Source organism: Phyllostomus discolor, assembly GCF_004126475.2.
Source record: "Phyllostomus discolor isolate MPI-MPIP mPhyDis1 chromosome 15 unlocalized genomic scaffold, mPhyDis1.pri.v3 mPhyDis1_scaffold_4, whole genome shotgun sequence".
Lineage (NCBI taxonomy): Eukaryota > Metazoa > Chordata > Mammalia > Chiroptera > Phyllostomidae > Phyllostomus > Phyllostomus discolor.
Window position 1 is genome coordinate 44,583 of NW_023397494.1, and position 23,212 is coordinate 67,794.

The following is a 23,212-nucleotide window of genomic DNA, read 5'->3' on the forward strand; positions in this document are numbered from 1 at the left end:
GACAGGTAAACTGAGGTGCCGTCACCTGGATTGAGGGGGGTGTGTCAGAATCAGACACCCCACTGGACCTTTCAGGGGCATCTATTGAAACTCTTGCTATCCTGGGGACAGAAAAAAAAATTCCCTTGTCTCTGGCACTCTTGGGGGCAGTTGAGCTTGCACACCACACGTCCCAGCCATTAAACTGCAGCTCACAGGAATCTCATAGGTAGCCACCTCCCCACCTCCACCACTGAGCCCCATCCCTACCCATTGGTCCCCTTATGCCTGGAAGGAGCCTCTGCACCCAACTCTTTGAGCCCAGGTCACCTCACCCACGTGGGCCCCCACTGGAGTGAATTGTCCTGGTGGTGCTTCTGGCAGCCCAGAGACGAATCCCCCTCCGGTTTGGATCTGAGTCTTAGGAGGTGGCAGAAATGGTCCTGGCTGCCCTGGAGGTGCCCTTCCTTTGGTGGTGGGTGTAGGGTGACCTCCAGCAGCTCCAGCCAATCCTAATCATCTGGCATGAGCAATGTTGTGCATCAGGGTAGGATATGCTCCAGTGGCTCCTGGGGACCCTGGAGGTAGGGGACTAGGGTTCCTGTTTCTCCTGCCTTGGGTCAAGGTTTCCTGATCCAGGGGACACAGAGCTGTGTTCTTGGAGAAGGGGGAGACCTGATCCACCATTTATGCCTGCACTGAACCTGGGGAACATCCTAAGTGACACCGTCCAAAATCTATGAGGTCCCAGTGCTGTGTCCTGCAGGCAGATGCTGTTGACAGTGCAACAGCCTCAAGTAACATTTATGATGGAACAGATGGAAGTGAAAATGGGACAGGATTGGACCTTTCAAATTCCTCCAGCATTAAAAAACCAAAACAAAAGGGTAGGAAATGGGAACCCTACTCCATTAGTAAACCCTTCCCCTTGGAGGGTCCCTCGTGTTGCCATGGTAACAAAAGCAGCAAATGAGCAATCCCAGCACCTCTCAATACACGATGTGGATTTTCCAGCATTGCCTGGTTCCAGCTCTCAAGGTCCGCCCTCAAGTAATGGAGACCGTAAATCTCATTTGAATACATATGGTAAGGCAACTTTAAGTACAGATGAACACAAATTCCCTGGCCATAAAATTTCAACAACAAGAAATAATAACCACCAGGAGAAAAACAAAACAAAACAAAACAGGAATCCAGTAGTAACCTGATGGTCATGTTACTAATGTGCCTTAACAGATACTGATAGGCCTATTTAAAATGATTGGTGGCCTGTTATCAATTGTTAGGGCTGTTGAGACAGACCCTGGAATGGTACTTCTTGCATTGGGAAGTGACTTAACAACATTAGGCTTAAGTCTGAATACACCTGAAAATCTCTACCCCAAATTTGCATCACCCTGGGCATCTTCACTTTGTCAACCTCAAGACATAGACATGTAAGCTCTGTCCAAATAGCTAGTGAATATTCAGCTGAGGGATAGGCTGGCTGCCATAAAACCTGGTGGATATGGAGAAAAGCACCTCCTCTATCTCCATTAGTGGATGGAGGGGACATAGTACAACTTTTAGAGGAAGGGAAGCTGTAACTTCAAAGCTCTTTAAAACACATTGGTATTTATTGGTGGATGCTGTTTATTCTGAAATCTGTTGTTTTTGTTTGTTTCTTAATGATGATAGATGTAGTTTTACTCTTTTGTTTTTAAATTGGAAGCATTTCCCCATAAAGGAATTTAAGTTTGTTTACATTAAGTAATTCAAGTTTATTTAGATTATAACTATTACTCATGGCTTCATAATTTCTCTATAAATAAAAAGAATAAACAGTCAGACACAGTACCTAGTTGCTCATCGGCTCGGGTGGTGCCAGAAGTCTTTGCTGGGTGTCCATTCAGGCCACCAAATAATGTTGACCTTAAACTAAAACAGTCCGTTGTTGTACCAGTAAATATGAAGTTTATTCAGAAAAGGGAAAGAATTGCAATTTAGAACATGCAAACTGCACCAAAAGCCCACAAGGAAAGAAGAGGGATGTTATTTTACAGGGATTAGGTAGGAAATTTGGAGGTGTCACTGTGAACGAAAGCACTTTGGAGGAAAGCGGTCAGTTCAGGTTGATGACAGTTTCTCTGTGCTTGATTGTCGAGGATTTGGTTCCTGCTGGGAGGCCCCTGCACATATTCACCTGGGCCCCTGATTGACAATTTTTTTCCATCCTTGGTCCCAGTTGGTGCTACCTGAGGACCCTCCCCCTTTCCCATAGCCATCTCCACGTTAGTGAGGGCTCCCTTGTGCAAGTTCGCAGTGACGATTTCCGCTAGTGGCTTATTTCCGATCCATAGATGTGTCTCAAAATGAGGTCAGGGCCAGAAACCCTCTTCCCATTTTGTCCCGTGAAAGCCAGTAGCAGCCAAACTAACTCAGCTCTGTGGACCCCTGTCCTTACATTAGATGCTTATTTTATATAAAATACTTGCAGATTTCCGCAGGGCTTCTTTGGTTGTTTCCATGTGTGTTTGACTGTATCTTGATTTCTTATTTCTGAAGACTTTTTAGACCTGTGCCGTTACCTCAACATACCTATTAGTCATAACGCCATTTCTCCCCGTGGTTTTTCTGGAGTACATGTCACTGCAGGGGTTGTGTTTGAATCTTTGAAGCCTCTGGGACTTATTTTCTATCTACGAATTGCGTTGCCAGGATTTACTGACTTAACGGTTTCCCCGGAACACAATGCAGTCTTGACCACATCCTCACTAGTTATGCAGGTCCTATGGCTGGTTTGACACGGAAGAGCAAAAACAGGCCTGGACACACAGACGCACACAAAAATTGGGATCCCGACGACAGTCTGGTGGAACCAAGACGCTTTGTCAGGCATCAGGAGGGCCAAGACCCCCTAAAGACCCACCCGGGATCCGCCTTCCCAGCTGCCAGCTTCTGCAGGCCAGGTCCTTCACCAGATGCTGGAAATGCAGCCATGGAAACCCGGAAGCCACGGCCATCATTGAAGGCTGACTGACAGGCACTGCCCCGCCCCCGGACTTGGAGCAGCCAATCCCCGCGGGGTGGGGCGGGCCTTCTGGCCTGCGGGCACTGGCGAAAGACTCAAGGCAGACACCATCTTCTTGCTCCGCCCCCTCAGCTCCTTCTAACCCACCCATTGGTGGGCAGGACTCAGGGATCACAATAGTGATTGGAGGCTCGCTTTCATTTGCCTACACAGGCAGGAACCTCGCGAAGCGTGAAGGCACACCTCCCGGGTTTGGGAAGCACAGCAGCCTTGAGAGGACTCTCCGCCAAGGTGGGCAGTGTGGCTGCGGCCCTGGGAGACTGACAGGAAATACGTAGGACTTTCCTTGTGAAACCCCTTTGCCCTCGACCTCGAAAGCCCCGCCCAAGAGAGCCTAGGTGCCCTCATCCCCAGGGCCACAATTCCCTTCAGGCTTGAGGGGCCACACGTCCGGAGGACGACCGATCTCCTCACCCAGATAGACACTAAGACCCCCAACGCTTAGACACTCAAACACCCTGAAAACCTCAATTCCCCTCAGACCGGGGCACAGTACCTACCGCTCGCCCAGAAAGATCTAATTTCCCCGAACTCAGAGACCCTAAATGCCTGCATCATGGGGACACAATGTCGCGGCCAAAAGCAGATAATGAGAGGCCCCCAACCCCCTGGCCTCAAAGTACTGAAACGTCTCCCCATGACCACGGCAAATGCCCTTGGTGTGGAAAGCCCCGATCTTGTCCTGAGGGACCCCAAGCCCCGGGATCTGAGAAGTTTCTTCTCCTCGAGACTGCGCCTGCGTCACTCGCAGATTTCCCCAGAACCCCGGTGGCAGTCCAGAATCCCTTCCCTGAGAAAGACACGTTTTCTGTCACCACCACAGGCATGCCTAATAGTCGGGGCCACCTGTGACAGTGCCCCGGAGGCTGCCCAGTCTCTGAGGTGGCCACGTGCGGGGAGGGACAGGAACAGTGCGGCCTATGCCCCCGCCATTCCCTTGCCCCACTGGACCCCATGTTATCCCTCTCTGGATGCCAAATGGGGAGAAAGATGTTCAGCCCTCTCGGCACTTTCTCCTTTCACAGCGCCCGGGCCTCCTGGGCCTCGGGGCTGGAAGACCACGGACCCCAAGAGTGTGCCGCAGTACAAGACTGAGGGGAAGCGGGAAATCCGAGGCCGAAGCCGAAGGTGAGTGGTGGCATCTGCAGAAAGCTTGGGCACAGCGCTGGGAACAGCTGTCCCAGGCCCCACAGTCGCTAGGCTGCTGTGCCGGCCCGCTGTGCTAGCCCACTGTGCGCATGTGCAGAGTGAACCTGGTGCATGGAGAACTGGGTGTCAAAAGGCAGAGTCAGGGCACAGGGGACAAGGTGCGGCGTGGTCTCAAGGGCCAGGGTTACCTCTGAGAGGGACAGGGCTAGTGGCAGAGCTTCCCCAGAGCTCCTCAGGCGTCCAGTCTGCTGGGAAGCTTTTCTGCCCCTGTTTGGAGGGCAGTGGGTGGGGGCTGGACAGAATTCTGCATGGCAGGGCACTCTCATAGCAGTTGAGAGAAGGCCCACAGTGCCCTCAGGGACCAGGGACACTGCCGAGAGGGACAGGGCTGTTGACAGGGATAGGTGCCTCGGACCTCCGCCAGCACCTGGCACTTGCCATGGCCCTCTCTGTGTCTGTGCTGAATGCATGGGAGGGTACAGCATTGTGGGAAGTACAAGGGCGGACAAGGCCTCACAAGACCAGTGCTGGGCCAGCTGGGAGAAGGCACAGAGTGATCTCCAGGTCAAGGGGTACTGCCAGGAGGGAAAGGGCTGGTGACAGAGCTTTGCTGGTGCCTGGTCTGAGGATGAGCCTCCCCTGTCCACGTGCAGTGTGCAGTGGGTGTCAGGGAGAACAGGATTTGTGGTCACGGAGCAGTGTAAGATAAACTGGGACAAGGCCCTGAGTGTCCTCAGGGACCGGCTACCTGGACCAGTGTCCTCTACCTGGGTGGACAGTGCCGATGACAGAGCTATGGGGTTTGCAGAGCTTAGGGGTTTCCTACCCCTAAGCTACTCAAACACCAACCTATGGGAAGGCCCCCTCTGAGACCAGGGTGGAATGTTCGTGGGAACAATAGGACCCAGTCTTGCTCTACAATGTCAGGGAAATGGGAGCAGGCTAGGGGCGTGTGAATGATGTGGCACAAAACAAGAGGGACAAAGAGCTTCTTCTTCATGGAGCACAGACAACCAGAGGCTCCAACCTGTCCCAGAACTGAGGAGTAAGGGAAGGCCCTCTCTAGGTTCTCACTTGCATTACTGATGCAACCTTCTGTGTTCTCTGTGCCGAAGATACTTTCAAGGATATTTCCATCTACTTCACCAGGGGAGAGTGGGAAGTGATGGGAGACTGGGAGAAAAGTCAGTACAGGAATGTGAAAAGGAGTTACTGTGGGTTCATCAGCCGAGGTATAAGGACTCGCTGTGGAAGGGAAGAGCCTGGTAAACATATAAGGCTACTAGACTGCCTCTGGCTCAGGTGGCTTTATGTGCATAGAGCTCTCTTCTGCTTGGACCCAATTTGGGGGCATTTTTCTTTTCCAAGTGAGAGCAGGACTGATGCCGACAATGCAGAGCTCACAGCACTTTGTTCTAGACTTCCCTGACCGGTCTGGCCAAGCTGCACTGGCTTCGTGGTATATGATGTTTTTTTCAAGACCTTCACTTTCAGGAATAGGATTTTGTTTCTTTCCATGTCTAAGAGCCCCTCAAGCAGCTTTCATGTGTCAACGCATGCCTGCCACGAAGCCCCCAATGGACAAGAGTGAGGATTCTGATGAAGAATGGACTCCGAGGCAGCAAGGTGAGGAGTCAGGGGAACCAGAGCTGCCCTCCTGACGTGGACCTGCTTTAGGTCAGGCCGCATCTCTGGGGTTGAAAATTGAAGTGTTTGCTTGTTAGGCAAACAAGCAAGAAGGCAAACAGTGTAATGTACAGTAAGGGGCAACTCATACAAACTTTTCAAATGTGTAACAATTATGTATATTTATACATATATTAATACTCAGTAAACATACACACATAGAAGTGAATAATAAATAACTCAGAACAGCTGTTGTCATGGGAGAAGTGGGTAGGTTTGGCAGCTGAGCAGTACTTTAAGATCTGATGGACCAATGGCCTGCACAGGGGCATTTGGGAAACCCTATTAATTGTGGTGATGAAGGCAATTAAGGTTGTGAGTCAGGATGAGGGGCAGTGGATCTTTGTGTCCATTCATCGTGTCAGCCATGACTTTATCATCTTTAGTTTGTGAGCAAGTTGTACATTTTGATGGGTCTATGGGTCTATACATAGGTAAAGCCAGGTGTTACCTTTAACTTGTTGGAAATTCTGTTTCTGTGTTGAATTCTGTTTCTGTTCCTAGCCGCTTCTGAGGCTGAGCAGAATCTAATGTTTAGGGAAGTGAGTGGAAAGATTAGAAATGAAGGAGACAAGGTGACCATGGGCCCTTTAGCCTGGACTAGGTTCATCAGAATTAAGAAGGAACATAGGCGAAGGGCTCGCGTTAAATAAATGGATTATGTGCAAGGTTACATTAACTTTATTATAATCTTATTGAGAAAGGCCAATTTATTTTGATAGATACTTTACATACATAGGGTAGAGCCCAGATGAATTTTTGTCTAATTTTATATATTAGTTGACTATATTAGTTGATGCCCCACGAGAGAGATATAGGTCTTAATGACAGCTGAGAAAAAAAAATCCAATTATTATGGATTACACTTGCACTACTCTCTGATTCAGAAGGTTGTGTACCTAATGAGCATCTCTAGATTTTGGAAACATTTACCTATGAAAACACTGATTTCTCTTCATCTTGTAGTCAAACGTTCTGGAGTGGTCTTCAGAAGAGAAAAGAAGGTGAGTGTTTCTCAAATCCCATTGACAAGAAAATCTCCCCCATGGATACTAATGCAGGTAAGAGTAGGAAAATGCAAGGAGAATCAGAGACAGAAATGTTTGATTATCTGTATGAGATCACTGTATCGGTGGTAGTTCAATCTAATCTATGGCACCTTTCAAGAGCTTAGAAGCTCTTTAAAACTTTCATAGTTTTATAAAGCTTACACTTCCTTATCCATATGCCACTACACCATTTATCTGATGGATGATATCCGCCAAAATTCTCTTCTCCTATGATGAAGTGACAGAGGCACTAAGACCCTCAGAGGAAGGGAAGCTTACTGCTCCACAGGCATTTTTTTCAGTGCGTGGTCCCAGATGAAGGAGTACATAGGCTCCCCAGCATCAGAGCATCCCACGCTAAGAACGTATCTCCCATCCCTGAGGAGCTTCATGTGTCATGATTGAAAAACAGCAAGGGACAATCATCATCATGACTTAAGGACTTCACATAGATTATGCACTGCTCAACAGAAATTTATCAATCTGTGTCTGACTTCAAGTGCCCATCCATGTAGCTTCATTCTCTGGGCACTAAATAGGTCACTCTCATCCTGTTTGGAAGCAGTTGTTCAGCCTGCCTGCCTCTGAATTTTGTGAGCTGTTTGAGAGGACGGTCCATACCTCATTCTTCCCACAAGTCTCAAGACACTTGAGAGACTCCCCTGGCATTTTCTGAATGAATGCTTTCACAACTACAAATTAAAGTAGAGTGGTTCAAAAAATACTGAATGTGATGTTTCCTGCGATGTCAAATGTGGAGACAGCTGAAAACTGGATTGATAGCAGGACCATAATCTCAAGCCCATAGTGGTTCCCATAGGTCACAAAACACTTTGGTGAATATGGTTATATTTCTCATTCACCGTAACTTTAAGAACTAGCATGTTACAGATCAGGAAAGAAAAGTGATCTAGATAGTGGTACAACCTAATTCAAACAGAATTGACACGATCCAGCTAATCCATGTATACCTATTCTTTCCACGATATAACAGTTTTCAAATCATAGCATCATGATGCTATACTTTTAATAGCACAGTTATCAGGTAACTATAATTCTTCCAAAATATGTCTATTATTATCACCCCAGTATACCTCACTCCCACTTTTATAGAGAAAGGTGAAAGAGAAGTGCCTAAAGGCAAAGGTTCTAGACTTGAATTTTAATGTGTATATAGGCCCTGTCTTCTCCCTCTAATATTCATACTCCTCAGGTATGTGCAAGGGTGGTTGAGGTAGTCATTAAAGCCATGCATGAGAAAATATACCATAAGCCCTGAACAATTATATAAGTGCATGTGATCTTTTGTTATGTGACTCTTACATTGAAGGCAACATCCAGGACGCCATTAAATAATGAATCTAGTGTGAAGGAATTGTGCAGAAGAGCAAATATGCTGACCGAAAGTGACTCAGATCAGGGCCAGGATCCAGTGTGCCCTCCTGGAGAAGGAAGCACATCTGGAGAGCACTCTAGACAAGAACTGGGTAAGGGAAAATAATTTGGACGCTACAGTTCCCCTAAGTCCAGAAGACTGGCTCAGGTGGGTGGAGTGAACTTTAGTAGGCTGGGATTTATGCTGGATTAAGCCAAGATGGAAGTTGGCATTAGAGACTGGGCTATAATCTTATAAATTCTCTGAGCTCCAGAATGCTAATGTTGAAGTCAAGAAAAGAATACATAGCTCATATATAGTTAAAAACATGAAATTAAATGTAAAACCATTGACACTTGCAAGTTGTCCAGTAAATCCACCTGTGATTTTAGTAACCATACTTCATGGTTGTTGTATACAGAGGGTTTTGCTAAATGTGTAACACATAATGTGCCCTCGGGAAATAGTTTAAAATTATTAATGTAAAGTTTGGGAAGGTAAACAGATAATAGAAATATTTATAACTTAAACCTATTGGCAATGTGTACTCTACATGGGCTCTTAGGCTCTCTGAACAAATAGCTAACAGGAAAATAGGAGAGAATGTAGTAGACACAGGAAAGTGTGGGTACTTAAACCAGATAAGGGAAATACCTAAAAGGGAGATTTCTTTTTTTTATACATGTAATCTTTTCTTAATATATTCTATTTATTTATTTCTCTAGAGAGGGGAAGAGTGGAGACAGCGAGGGAGAGAAACATCCATGCGTGGTTGCCTCTGAGGAGTCCCCTACTGGGGAGCTAACATGCAACCCAGAGATTTGCCCTGACTGGGAATCTAACCAGTGACCCTTTGATTCACTGTCCTGTGCCCAGTCCCCTGAGCCACACCAGTCAGGGCTGATAGGTAAATTTGACTGGCCATCTATCCTCAATGTGGACTGAGCCAATAGTTAACACAGTCTTTCTGAACCAATAGTTAACACAGGAAAATATCAGACTTTATCGAAGGACAGGTGCTAATTTGGTGGATGGAGATCATGTGTTTTCTGACAAGATAGAGACTAACAACACTGCAGACCCCACCAACCTTGCCTACCTGCTCTTCTCAAACCTAGAACTCAGGAGAAATGACATTGATGTGAAGACATACAGCCTACGAAAAAGAAAGGACCTCGTATACCAAGAAGTCAATGAGCCCCAAGATGATGACTACATCTGTAAGTGGCACTCACAAGTAGCATAGGATGTGTTGATACAGTAACTTCATGTAGGCATTTGGTCCCTGAATCACTCCCTTCCTCCAGTGGCCCAGAGTCACTGGGGATGGAGGCTCAGTGATGTGAATGCTGGGGGTCTCTCTGAAGCTCTTAATGGCCAAAAATGTGAACTACAGTTTTCCTAATCCTTGCTCCTCTCACCTCCAGATTGTGAGGAATGTCGGGACTTGTGCATTGACAGCTGCCCCGTGCATGGGCCCCTTACATTTATAAAGGACAATGCTGTGGACCTGGGGCATCCCAACCGTGCAGATCTCACTCTGCCCCCTGGGCTGAGGATTGGACCATCAGGCATCCCTGATGCTGGGATTGGAGTGTGGAACGAAGCATCTGATCTGCCAGTGGGCCTCTGCTTTGGTCCTTACGAGGGCCAGATCACAGAAGATAAGGAGGCATGCAAGAGCGGATACTCCTGGGTGGTGAGAAATGTTTACCTCTTATACCTCTTACCTTGTTCTCTGGCTTCCCACATTGCTCCTGTGGCTTGGATGGGCCCGGACCTCCCACACGTTAGTTGTGGATGTGGATAATGTGGTTATCACGGTACTTTGCTTCAAATGGAGCCCCTGTTTAAGGATCAGAGGGTGTGTGGGAACAAAGTGGTCAGACAGAAAAGGAGTAGGTCCTCCCTTATGGCTCCTGATCTGATTGGACAGACAGACTTGGATTTCTTGATGATGAGTGAGAAAAATATCATGTAGTGAATTGGCCGTTGAATTCCCATGCAGGGTGTAAAAGCTTTGATGTCCATAGACAAAAATAATTCTCCTATTGCACCCCCCAGCAAAAATAAAACTAAAAAGAACTTGTACTTCTTTTCTGCAATGCAGATCACCAAAGGGAGAAAATGCTGTGGGTATGTGGATGGAAAGGACAAATCCCGTTCCAACTGGATGAGGTAAGGTCTTTAGATATCCAGGTGTCAGAGATGACTCACATCCCTCACAGGCTTATGTGTCTTTTTCTGTTATACCTCCCTCAATGGTCTCCCTCCATGTTTTGTTCCTCTTTGTTCTCCACACAGTGCTCTTTTCTATCAAGAGAATTTTAGGGAAAGGCAGATTAAAAAAAAAGGCATGTGTCTGCAAAACACCAGCCCTCACACTAGACAAAATTTGGGCCCCGGAAAAAGCCTGGATGACCCTAGATTCACCAGGGACATTGGATGACACTTTAATCAACATAACCAACATTAATTAAGTACTGACCACACTCCAGTTTACACAGATGAGCCTGTTGCTTGAACAGATCACAGAACCCATATCTTTATGGAGGACTTGTTGCAGACAGACATAAAGCAATTGCTTTTAGAAATGATTAATGGTAGTTTTCCTATTTTTTGAGAAGTGCACAGTGCCAGGATAGCTTCAACCATGGGTAGCCTAAACTGGTGAGTGCAGCAGAGCATGCCAGCTTCACTTCGAACTAGAACCGCGTTCTGAAGCCTGCAGAGGAATTCTTGTAGGCCCCTTTTCTGAGGGGCTCACTTTTATCAGGGGAGAGTGTGAATCAACCATTATTTGGGTGGTATATTACTAAGACAAAGAGACCTCTGAGTTTTTATGGGAACCTCCAAGAGGTAAGTGAGTGGTACCCCAAGTAAAGTGTGGGCTGATTGAAGAAAAGCCTCTCAAGAGATGTTAGAATTGGACTGAGTATGGAATGATGAGAACTGATGCAGAAGCTGAGCTCCAGGTTCTGTGGTGTGAAACACAGCTGGAGTCTGCACTTAGAGAAGTTGGAGGTCACTGATTTTTATGGCCAATATTGAAAATGATATTAGGCAGGATAAGAGCTATCAGCAGGACTTGGAGATAGGTATTCACGTGGCATTCTGACAGAGGCTCAGACACTGAGCAGAAGGTTCAGGGGGGAGTGTTGTGGGAAGTGGGTGACATCAGAACTTGAGGAACTTAAGCATCGGTGAGGAGCTGTTCATGGTTGTCATCGGTAGTGGGAACTTGGGTTGTGATTTTCTTTCCTTTCACCTGCCTCAATCCCAGGTATGTGAACTGTGCCCGGAACGATGAAGAGGAGAATCTGGTGGCCTTTCAATATCACAGGCAGATATTCTACCGAACCCGCCGGGTCATCAGGCCGGGCTGTGAGCTGCTGGTCTGGTATGGGGACCAGTATGGCCAGCAGCTGGGCATCAAGAGGGGCGGTAAGTGGGAAGAGAGAGCTTGCAGTTGGGGAGATGGGGCACCACTGTACTTCTTCAGAGTAGAAAAAAAAGAGAGAGAACTCTCCTTAGAAATGTTCATTGTCCAACTTAATTTTACTTCTGTAGAGTAAAATCCACTGTATGTCAGTAGAGTTTCCAGGCTCGTGTTCCAGAAGTCAAGTCTTCATTCATATAACTCTGACACTTAGGAGCATACTTACATATTTTTATTATTCTTTTAGGGTTTTTTTTGAGATTTTATTTATTTATTTTTAGAAAGAGAGGAAGGGAAGGAGAAAGAGAGGGAGAGAAATATCAATATGTGGTTGCCTCTCATGCACCCTCTTCTGGGGACCTGGCCTGCAACCCAGGCATGTGTCCTGACTGGGAGTAGAACCAGCGACCCTTTGGTTCCTAGCCCATGCTCAATCCACTGAGCTACACCAGGCAGGGCATTCTTTTATTTTTTAAAAGAGTCCATGCAGAAAACATGAAAAGCACATTTAGCAGCTGCTCCCCCCCCTCTACACACACACATACAAGAAAATATTACGATCTCTAACCAGCTTTCTCACCAGAGCATTTTTTTTTTCTGAACCTCTGATGGCTGTTTCTTTCTAACATCCTTCACATTTCTAAATGAAAGGTGTATGTCAGTACGCATAGATTCACTACTGGATTTACTTCTGTGAACTCCTTGTATCAAACACACAGGGTTCCCCAGATGGAAATACAGATTAACACAGTGATCAGAATCACTGCTCTTGAGCACCTGATGGGCGGAGGAGGAAAACCCACATACACACGTATGCTCGAGTGTGTATAATATAACACAGTGATTAGTGCTTTGAAGAAAACAAACCTAAGAGAAGGACTTGCCTACACATTTGTATGAGCAGAAAGTAAGATATGGCAGCTGCTTAGGGAAAGGCTCTTTCAGTAGATATGATTTACAGCAATACTGTGCCCAAAGGGTTGTAGTAGAGGGATCAGCCAGGGCATGAAAGGCAAGAATGGAGTATCAAGCTGGTGGAGTCCACTCAGGTCTCTGTCTCGGCATAAAAGGTAAGAATGGCAGTCACATAGATGGCTAGCAGTTTGAAATGCAGTGCCTATGATAAAAGCTGGGCCACTGGGGACTTTTCCAAGTGAGATAAGACAGTTGTGCAGCTTTGGAATGCTACAGAGGGGCATGGCATGCCTCTCTCATACGATTCTGTGTTGCTAGTTTTTGGAAAACAAACATCAGTGAGGTATCCCCTGAGACATTACTTCATCTCCACTAAGGAGGGGAGGCTGGGTGGGATGGAGTGCATGGGTGTAAGCTGTGTAAGAAGTATGGTTGTGGACACGTTTAGGAATGGGACTTCTAATGTTGCAATGGGATAAACTGAATGAAATCAAGTGTGGATACTTGGTGTGAGGTGTAAGGGAGGACATATTTTTACTTCATGAATTTGGAAAACAGAGAGAAGTGTCTTACTCTTGCTGCCCATCATTTCTCCCTTTAACATGACTTAGAAGATTTTGCGTATATATGAAAGTCACTCCAATTCCATCCATAGAGGTTGTCAAAGGGCCTCCGATGCTCCTTGAAAGTCTGGAGTGTGGGAACTCTGTAGACAAGACCACTGATGTGGGCTTTCTGGATTTCTGAAGAAGATGTAGTGCATAGAGATGAAAAGGAAATAGACTGTGAAGGAATCCTTTTTGGGACCCAGAGCTTGGTTTATCACCACAATAAGAATGATTTGTAGGTCTGGGTTTCCCAGGGTGCAACGTGTACAGCTCTGGCAGCCTGGTCAACATCTGTCCTGACCAAAATTTCTCTTTCAGCAAAACAAAAACCTGAGTTCCACCCATGTCCCTCCTGCTCTCTGGCCTTCTCCAGTCAGAAACTTCTCAGCCAACATGTGAAGTGCAGTCACCCCTCTCAGAACCTCCCAGGAACATCTGCAAGAAAACATCTCCAACCAGAGGTGCCCTGCTCAGAGGATCAGAATCAGCAGCAGCAGCAACATGCTGATACACAGAGCTGGACTTATGAAGACGAAGGTCAAGAGGTCAAGAAAAGGCCCTGTTCTTTGCCTAAAAAGATCGTGAAGAGGAGGGCTCCAGGGTCCTTGTTGACACTTCCCGGTGAAGGAATCGGAAGCTGTAGTGAGGGTGAGAGAGTGAAGGAGGAATAGAGCTGAGCACAGTCCAGAAAGTGTATTCAGAGGGTTCAGGGAAATTATGTGTGGGAGGAGGTATGTCAAGAAGTGTAACAATTAAGTATGCAGGGTGTGGCAAAGCTTAAATGATGGGTCACATTTCAAGACACCCCAGAAGTTGCACTCAGGGTGCAGAAGCTACATTTGCAGGGAATGCGGACTTGGCTTTGCAGCAATGTCAGATGCTATCACACACCAGAAGGGTCATTCGTGATAGAAACTCTATGTTCCAAGGGAGTGTGGGAGAGGCTACACACATAAATCTACTCTAGTTTGACACCAGAAGACACGTTCAGTGGAGAAGGCCTATGTTTTCCAGGAGTGTGGATGAGGCTGTACACAGAAGTCACACCTTGTTCGACACCATAGGACACACTTAGGGGAGAAGCCTTACATATGCACAGACTGTGGGCGAGTTATCCCACAGCATTCAGATCTCATCAGGCACCTCAGGACACACTCAGGAGAGAGGGCTTAGGTTTGTATAGAATGTGGGTACAGCTTTCCATAAAGGTCAAATCCCACTGCACACCACATAACACTCTTAGTGGAGAAGCCTTATATGTGCAATGGAGTGTGACCCAGGCTTTCAACAGAAGTCATATCTCATCATACAGTGAGGACACACTCAGGGAAGAAGCTCTATTTTTTCCTGGAGGTCAAGGAAGTTATTAGCATTCAGCGGCATCTCAACTGTCATAGGACAACCGTATTCCACACCATTCATACCACAGCCCTTGAGGGGGATTGAAATGAAGTGTACTGGCCCTTTATTCTGCCCAAGAGTGTCATTATTGTACAAAGTAACTTGTTAAACAAATCCGCCACTTTTCTTGGCAATGTATGTAATAGACAAACAGATCAGTACAAATGTCAACACAAAATTACCCCCCGATTTTTTTTGTCTGTTCTAATAAATTTTTCTTGCAACATTATTTGGAAGCCCAGATACCTCACTCCCCTTTAGGGTGGCCGCAGGGAACCCATACTCTGCCTCAGAAATACAACTGCCAAGTCCTGAGTTTGGATTCAATCTAGTTAGGTTACTTCCCAGAGAAAGGGAATTGAGGCAGACCCCTCAGGGAAGGGAGTTCTCTGGGGTCCTGGGGAAATGGTCTTTTATCCATATAAGGTGGGTCCCCCCCTGCCTCCCTTAGTTATCTTGGCTCTGGTCCTGGTTTCCTCATACCTCTGTAGCCTCAGATGTGAAAGGCAAAGAGGAACTTTCTCTGCCTTTCCCATGGTGCATTCCCACGAGCATGGATATGGACAAGAGCCTGGCTCAGTCTGGGCACCCGATCAGCATCTCAAGAGTGCAGCATATGGACTCCCCACCAGCCCTTAGTGGGTTTGAGTCTCGGTGCTGCCCCCTGCAGCTGGGTGACCCAAGGCAAGCCTCTCAACCTTTCTGTGCCTGTTTCCTAACCTCTACCATGGGAAGGCGAACAGCAGGCTTTTGGCTTGACATTCCAATTTGTGGCAGAATATGGGACAGAATGGCTGAGAACACCCATCTCTTGCTGAAGAGCTTTCAGTGGCCAAGTGTTGCAGGTCCTCCATGCTGGATGAGGAAGGATATGGAGAGGGCTGGGGCCTGGGGCCCATTTCAGAGACTGAGCAGATGCCACTGCTTCTCCACAAGATTCACTCCCTGAGTGGGAGATGTGAGGTTGAACACATGCCTCTGGCAGATAATGCCCCCCCCACAACTGCCCCCAGGCAGCCTCCTGTCCTCTCCAACAGACAGGCAGGTGGCACTGAGAATAACCTGTGCAACAAAAACCTTGCCCAGCCATTGCTGAGAACTGATTCTGGGGCAGCCTCTGCTTGAGCTGTGTGCATCTCATCTGCACGTGGTGTTTGGGAAGTGCACAGCATCTGCAGTGCACTTGCCTTGTTCCTGTGACCCACAGAGTTTAATATACCACTGACACAGTGTCACAACTCTTAATTATTGTATCTTTAAAGTCTTGTTTGTGACTTGACGTCTGATGGGACAACACACATGCACTGAGCAGAGCAGATGTGCCCAACCTTGGTCATTCCCCACCTCCTGTGTCCACAATGGCCCTGGAACACAGAATTCCCATGGGCCCAATGGATGGGAGTCTCCCAGTGAGGCTCAAGGTGAGAACAGTGTAAAATCTATCTCTGTGCAAACGAGGGTGCAGAGAGCTCCCTGAAGTCGCACTTTCCTTAGGAACAGAACTGTGTCCAATGCAAGGAGAAGGCAAACACAGTTAGTGAGGGCCCCTATCATGTCCTGTTCTGCATGTGGGAGACCTAAGCAGATCCCAGCCTGTTTCTGCTTCTGCTGGGTTCACAAAAGGGGGAAACCCAAACTCCATGACCTGGAATGATGACCTTTCTGTTCCTTCCTCAGTGCCAGGCTTGTAAAGAGCATCTACATAAATGGTATGGCTTTCCATAGTAAATAGCCACTATTCTTTTCAATTTTATTCATGCTTTTCTTTGAAATGTTGTGTTTCTTGAGTTTTTCTTTCCTCCCCTGCACAGCCACACCCCTGATAGAACCCCACAACTTTCAGCATGCTGTGGGTTCAGAATGGTCCGTGGCAAAGGGACAGAGTCCTGGTGTAATGCTGGCAGAGAGGCTGGGGCTGAAATGCAGTGTGTTGCATAATACACCCCTTCCACCAGGATTGACCTGGAGGTTTCCTAGCAGGCTGAGAGATTCGAGATGCATAGAAAGAGGTCTGCTCTTTCTCTCACTTTCCACAAACCACATCCCTAGCATTGCTGCCAGCCTCCAAGGTGTCACCAACCAACTCCTGCCACTCCTGGTCAGACCCTCCTTTATGAAACACTGCTGACCTATGTTGTGAAAATTGAGTGCTGCTCCCCAGGCTAAGTCGTAAGCAGGCACTTCTGTATCAGCCTTGCTTGCACAGCTCACATGTTCTGAGATTGCCTTGTGCAGGGGGATGGGTGTTTACATTCCCTTCACATTCACTTGTCAGCATCTAGCACCCACAATCCTGTTCGAAGAGGGAGGTTCCTAGGAGTGAGTGCAGCCTGATGTGTCAGCCAGATTCTGAGTGTCTTCTCCCCTGACAGGCAACTGAGGTCACTCTCTTGTCCCTCTGACACCTGCTGGGCCTCCAAGGCAACTCCAGATAAACCTGATGGCTTTCCAACTCCTCCACCTGGCTCTGTGTTTCCTCTGGTTAGGGGTGGTCAGTAGTTCTTGGGCAAAAGGACATCAGTAGCTGAGGGAATAGGACTGCATGGCCAGCTGCTCCCATCACACCCTTCGCTGTGCAACCACAGTGGCCACCACTGCTGTGGCCAGCTGCTCATGGTTTCTGCCCTCATGGCCTGCCATCAAGGCATCTGCCAGCTGGCTTGGGGACCACAGCTGGGCAGGAGAGGGTGTCACTTACCAGAACAGTCAGCCAAGAACCCAGAACAGCTCACTGCCCTCCAAGGTGGGAGTCAGGTAAGGCTTTCTGAAACTTGGAAGATTTGATTAGGTTCCCAAATCTTGACCCCTTGCTGTCCCCATGTCTGTCCCAACACTAATTATCTTACAAAGCCTCTGACTCAGACCCTGAGAGCTGCTGTTGTGCATGACCACAGGCATTGTCTTCAAAAATCATACTTCTCACTGACCAAGGTTTTTTCAATGACTTTTTTAGCCCTGCCTAGTGTGTCCCAGCTGGTTGTGCATCATGCCACAAACCAAAAGTTTATGGGTTCCACTCACGTTCAGGGCACATATCTAGAACATGGTTCAGTCTCCTGTTGTACATAGGGAAGCAAAAGATGAATATTTTTTCTGTCACATCATTGTCTCTCTCCATCTCCCTCCATCCCTTCCTGTCTCTCTAAACTCAATACACTTGCCCTGGGCAGAGGATGGAAAACAGTTATTTAAGAGTAATCAGTTATTAATGTCTTCTCCCAGAGAAAGTTCCTGTGACTTTGAAATCTGCACTTTAAGATCTGCCTTTGTAGGCACTGGTATTTGATGGTAATGTTTATCTTATTTTTTTCTGACAATATGCAGTTTTTGTAAAAAAATAAAAGTGAGTTGGGACATATAGAAAATGAATGCACCCATTATTCCTGATCCAGCGGAATACCCATTTACAGAACAAGCCAGAGTTTTCAGTTCATCGCACAGTCCTTCAGAGAGGGAGCTGAACCCATCTGAATTTCTCTGCAACCTCTTTGCTTCACAGAGTGTCTCAAACCCTTCCTTCAGTTTCACCAGTTACATTGTGTCTGAAAGCCCAGGGGAGGCCTGTGGTTTCACCAAGCCCCTCCTATTGCATGAGAGCGGTGTTTCCAGCAGCAGCTGTATAGTGCGTCTTGTCCTAGTACTGGTACACATGTGAATGTGCAGTGCGTGCAATGCAGCCCAGGAAAGCTGCCTGTTTTCCTGCATTTAGGAAGAAAATGAACGCCCAAACTTCAGGCCTTGCAGGAGGTCAGTGTCCTCCCCTCAGCCTTTTCTCCTGAGGAAGGTGTTTCACATTCCCTGAGGCAATGATGGGCACAGGGAACCCTGTTTTAAAAAGGGGAGAGGACAAGAAATGGGTCAATGAGTGATGGATCTCAGGCTGGACCACAGGCATCGTTCTCTGAGCCTTAGCCTACTAGTAATTTCTTTTGCAGCTTTTTGTCCATATGATGTCTTCTAATGAGGGCCCCCAAGATGCCTCAGAAGCTGGGGTTGATACTGGAAGGTCATGGAGCAGCAAACCAAAGTCCTTCAGGCAGGTCAGCATGGTGCTGACAGAGCCACATGGCTAACTGGAGAGTTAGGCCTGTGCTGTGGCCCCTCCTTACTGTCTTTCTCAGAAGCTCCCTCTGCACACCAGATGGACACACTGATGTTCCCCAAAGCTCATCTTGGCCTCAAGAGGCAAAAGAGGGACTGGGTTATGCCCCTGCCCACCACATCTACTTCTCAGAGAGTGACAGAGGCCCAGTCCCAAAAATGTAGATCACGATTGGCAAACAGCAGGCTATGTTCTCATTTGTGGAGTCCCACTGAGAGGCATTTGGACTGATGGGGATCCTTCCTGACAGGCTGTTTCTGTGTCATTCTCAGATCAATTCAGACAGGGATGAGAAAGTCCAGGTTCTTTAGGCAGTGCTGCCTGAGCTTTGATGAGTCTCCTTACGGGTTTGTTATAAGGAGGGAAACACGGTAGCTGCAGGTGACCACACCTCTGGACAGGAGGAAGCAATCCATGATGCTGTGAGCATTCACTGTATGTATGGATTCAGTAAGTGCCAGATCCAATGTGGCACTTCCTGAATTCATTTCCTAACTATTTCAGAGGGCCATTTGATTTTTCAGAGCCATATTCATGAAGCACATTTGAAGTCCCTCTCATATTGAGGGGACTGCACAGGGTGGGTAAATACTGCAGAGGTAGGGATCTGGACACAGATCTGAGCTGTACACTGGTGGACAAGCTCTGTGCCTGTGGACCAGCTCTGGGCCTTGCTACACATGATATTGCATGTGGCACAAGCAGTCTGAGCTCAGAGAAGACAGTAGGGGCTGCCAACAAATGAACCTGGGCCTTCAAATGGGCTGCTTTCCTATCCCTCCCAACTGCCACGTGTGGCCACTGCTGCTTTCTCCCAGTTTTCTCCTTTTCTATCATTGTGGTGGATTTTCCCCCCATGTCATACCCCTGCTCTCCAGCCTTTGCCAACTGTCTTCAGGTGAAAAAAAAAAAAAAAAGAAGGACATAGCTGTATCAGGTCCTTTCAGGTATCAACACCCAGAGACTTGGTTTGAACCTCCAGGATGCACTACCCCCAACCAGCTCTTATCACTGCCTCATGTTCTTGGCCCAGCTCCTGACAGCAGGCCAGTGTCCAGGCAGGACTTCCGTGACATGGTCAGGGAAAGGAGGACAGAAGGCCTGGGAGCAGTGAGGCAGGCGGTGAAATGAGGCATCAGACAACCTCATTTCAGCCCCTTTTCCTCAGGTCCCTGCCAGTTTCATGCTAATGAGTGACAGAGTCCTCACAGCTACAGGCTTGTCCAAAAAAGTCCTAAGTGTTTCTAGGTGAGCAAACAGATAACTTTGAAATGCTCACAATACTTTGGTGGATTATACTTCTTATATCACTCTATATGTAGTTTTACTGTTGGTATGGAAACAGCACACATTCCATATGAGATTTCCTTGCTAGTTTGTGTTGCCATGCTCTTTGTTAGCTGTTGAGATATCAGCACCCCTCCCCTTCATCCCTGCAGGAGCCACTAGGATTCAAGTCTGAGAAATGGACACAGCCAGCAATGAGAAGACCTACAATGTATCCATAGCTCACCTCACCAGTGCCTCAGCACAGCACGTTAACCATCAGCCAGCATGAGGGCATCATCAGTGTGCTCACTTCTGGGCCTGATGGGCACAGCTGCAGCCAGCAGAGGTCACTGGGTGGTGTTGTCAATGTGTGTGTGTCCCAGTTTGTTGGCGCAGACACCAGCCAAGCAGAGAAGACACCAGCCATTCAGAGCGAACCCCTGCCAATCAATGCAGACATGCGCCAGTAAGGGCAGGCTCTAGTCAATCAAACCAGCCTCTGAGGTGATGACTTAAGTTCCAGTGACACCTAGACTCAAATCCTCTGACAGCAACACCAACCCTCCTGTCTTCATATGACTGTATCTGGCCAAGGTCAGTCTATTTCTAGTGAACTACGTTCCCCACTCGTGCATCTGTCTGTTTAGCTGTAGTGTCTGTTGTTCATGCCCATGATCTCAGTTAGGTGCCTCATTAGAAACCTCCAGGCCTCTCTAGAACATACTGACCAACTCCCTGCCCTAGGAGAAGGGCAGCATTCTGCCCAGTGAAAGGGGTAGAGGAGTGTAGCAGGCAGAGTCCACAACAAAAACAGAAACAAAAACCCCCCCCCCCCAAAAAAACAAAACAAAACAAAACAGAAGTGGTTGTCCCGGAGGCAGGGGAGGTGCACCGACTCCCACCACAGATTCCCATCAGAGTGCCTTCAGGGGTGAGCACAGACATGCTTCCTGTGACACTCCAGCTGTAGAGACACCGGAGCCTCCCTCTGGTCACTGTTGTGCAGACAGCAGCCAGGCTGGCCAAGTTCTTAGGTCTCTGTCACGGTCTTGGTGGACCAGGAAGTATCTCCAGTTCCGGGTTACTGAGCAGCATGTGCTGCACATTTGACCTGCATGATCGCAGCTCCACGAGGGAGGAACTCGGTCAGCCACATGCCCGGGAATGTCAGCAAGAGTGGTTCACGAGCACAACTGGACCGTTGCTCTAGTCACACAGTCCAGACACTGAGGCCCGGTTGTCAGGCAGCCCAGCAGCAGCACGAGGCACACCACTTCCTCTGTCTTTCTGCTCCATTTCCTGTGCCTGTGTTTTGTCCTCCTGCTAGCGAGGGGCTCCTGCATGTCCAGCACCTCTGAGGTTCAGGCACCAAGACAGAAAGGGAGGAGGGCTGGAGCCATGCAGTCTCTTTCTACCTGGAGCCCCACCAGGGATACTTGTGCTTTGACCTCTAGGACCAGAATGTGGTGCATGGCAGCTCCTGCATGCCATGCAGGGATTTAGGCTGCATGTCTTAGAGATTAGAGGCCACCCAGTGATAATAGCACAGCTGGCACTGACCCCATTAGTCTGGTACTGGCCAGGCTCCCATGCCTACTGTGTACCTGCCAACAACCTGTCCAGATGCATGGGGCTCTTCTAGGTAAAGCCTGCTGGCCACACAGGCCTGGGCTCCTCATCAGCACTTAAAGTGCTCTACCCTAGCCCTCTGTGTCTTGTGCTAACTGGCTTAAGGATAGGGACGTAGGGTCTGGATTCCATGTGCCTGCCCTGCTCAGCCCGACAGTGGGAGCTGAGGTTTCTTCTATGGGAGTGAAGAAGTCCCTTGACCTGAATTCCAGGGTCATGGCAAAGGCTGAATGTCTTTGACTGAAGTCCCGAGTGTCACGCTTCCTGTCTTCTACCTCTTCTAAAAAGCAATAGTGACACCTGCCTCCTTAGGTGCTGTCCTCATTAAGGAATTCATTCTGCTCTGGTCAGCTTTCCCCTGCAGTGACATGGAGCACAGAACAACATAGTGTGGAGATTTTGTCTGACCCATGGAATTTATTGTCCATGGGAAAGGAGTCTGTGATTTTTTGCTACTCCCGAAAGGGGTCGTATTTGAGGACCACAGTAAGTAATGGATGCATCAGACAGACATGCAACACCCAAGCTGGATTGGAGCCCAGTCCCATCTGACCTCCAGAACCTCCTCCCTCTGTTATTGGAGATGTGCCCTAAAGTCCAAATTTCTTGTGAACAGTCAGGTTCTGATTTCTGGACTTCTCTGGTTCTAAAGCCCTCCCCTCTACAGAGAATGACAAGGATCCACACCCCTTTCCAAGTAAGGAAAATGTGGAGGCATTCTGGAAACTAGTAGGCATTCTCTCTTGCTAAAATGGCCCCAAGCAGTAAATCCAGAATTGCTCCCAAGGTGATGGGTGTGGAAGTCAGTCCTTCCCTGGGACTTCCGTGGGTTTGCAGCTGATCTCTTCTTTTAATCATACATTCCTGCCTTAGGACAGATATTTTGCTACAACAACACTGTAGATGCTACCAGATTCCTAGTCTTTGAGAACGTAGACACTGGGGTGGTCCAGGTGTCTGAGCGCATTGTGGCAATTGTGACGTCGTAGGCGTTTGCGAACATTCAGAATAGTGGTATTCTCCAGATATTGGAGCACACTGCAGGTACTTGGGTATTCTAGGTTTTTGAGAATGCTGAAGACAATGGGGGAGCCTAGTTGTTTGGCAACATAGCAGAATCTGGGCTAAGTCCAGATGTGTGACAACCAGAAGATGCTGGGATACTGCCTCTGTCTGAGCACACAGCAAATGTTGATATAGTCCAGGTGTTTACAACACTGAATATGCTTAGAAAGGCCTGGTGTATGAGAATATGGGAGATGCTGGTGGTGCTTGTGTGGAGAACACTGCAGAAGCTGATTTTGGGAGCTGTCCCACCTTCTTTCAGGGACTGTAGCTGCATTAACAGACAAAAGGGTCCCATTGCCAGGGCTGAGCGAAAAGGTCTTGGGGCCATGAGCCACTAAGGACAAAGAAACTATCCTCCCAGCAGGAGCACAGCCCCTGCCTCCCTCACCTCAGCCTGTTTGGCCCTGAGTGGATGACTGGCTAGCCAATGATGGGTAAGATTCCTCAAGTTAGGGACACCCTAAGCCAGGCAC

The 23,212-nt window shown here is 47.9% G+C and overlaps 1 protein-coding gene across 1 annotated transcript; it reads left to right on the forward strand.

Annotated features, from left to right (window-relative positions):
- The first annotated feature begins 3,605 nt into the window (after positions 1-3,605).
- Positions 3,606-14,457, forward strand: LOC114489357 (histone-lysine N-methyltransferase PRDM9-like). The gene is made up of 15 exons (XM_036017270.1): positions 3,606-4,177; positions 4,852-5,015; positions 5,314-5,430; positions 5,699-5,831; positions 6,918-6,951; positions 7,967-7,978; positions 8,047-8,052; positions 8,264-8,420; positions 9,427-9,528; positions 9,736-10,007; positions 10,419-10,486; positions 11,592-11,756; positions 12,419-12,440; positions 12,726-12,729; positions 13,589-14,457. The coding sequence occupies exons 1-15, from the start codon at positions 3,606-3,608 to the stop codon at positions 13,939-13,941; spliced, it is 2,181 nt and encodes a 726-aa protein (XP_035873163.1). The 3' UTR covers positions 13,942-14,457.
- Positions 14,458-23,212: the final 8,755 nt, after the last annotated feature.

What these genes read in the sequence shown, in the direction of transcription:
- LOC114489357 (XM_036017270.1), top strand. Translation starts at nt 3,606, where the DNA reads ATGGGGACACAATGTCGCGGCCAAAAGCAGATAATGAGAGGCCCCCAA. An exon ending in GCACTCTAGACAAGAACTGG is followed by an intron (nt 8,421 to 9,426) that starts GTAAGGGAAAAT and finishes TCTCAAACCTAG; the next exon opens with AACTCAGGAGAAATGACATT. An exon ending in CCAAGATGATGACTACATCT is followed by an intron (nt 9,529 to 9,735) that starts GTAAGTGGCACT and finishes TCTCACCTCCAG; the next exon opens with ATTGTGAGGAATGTCGGGAC.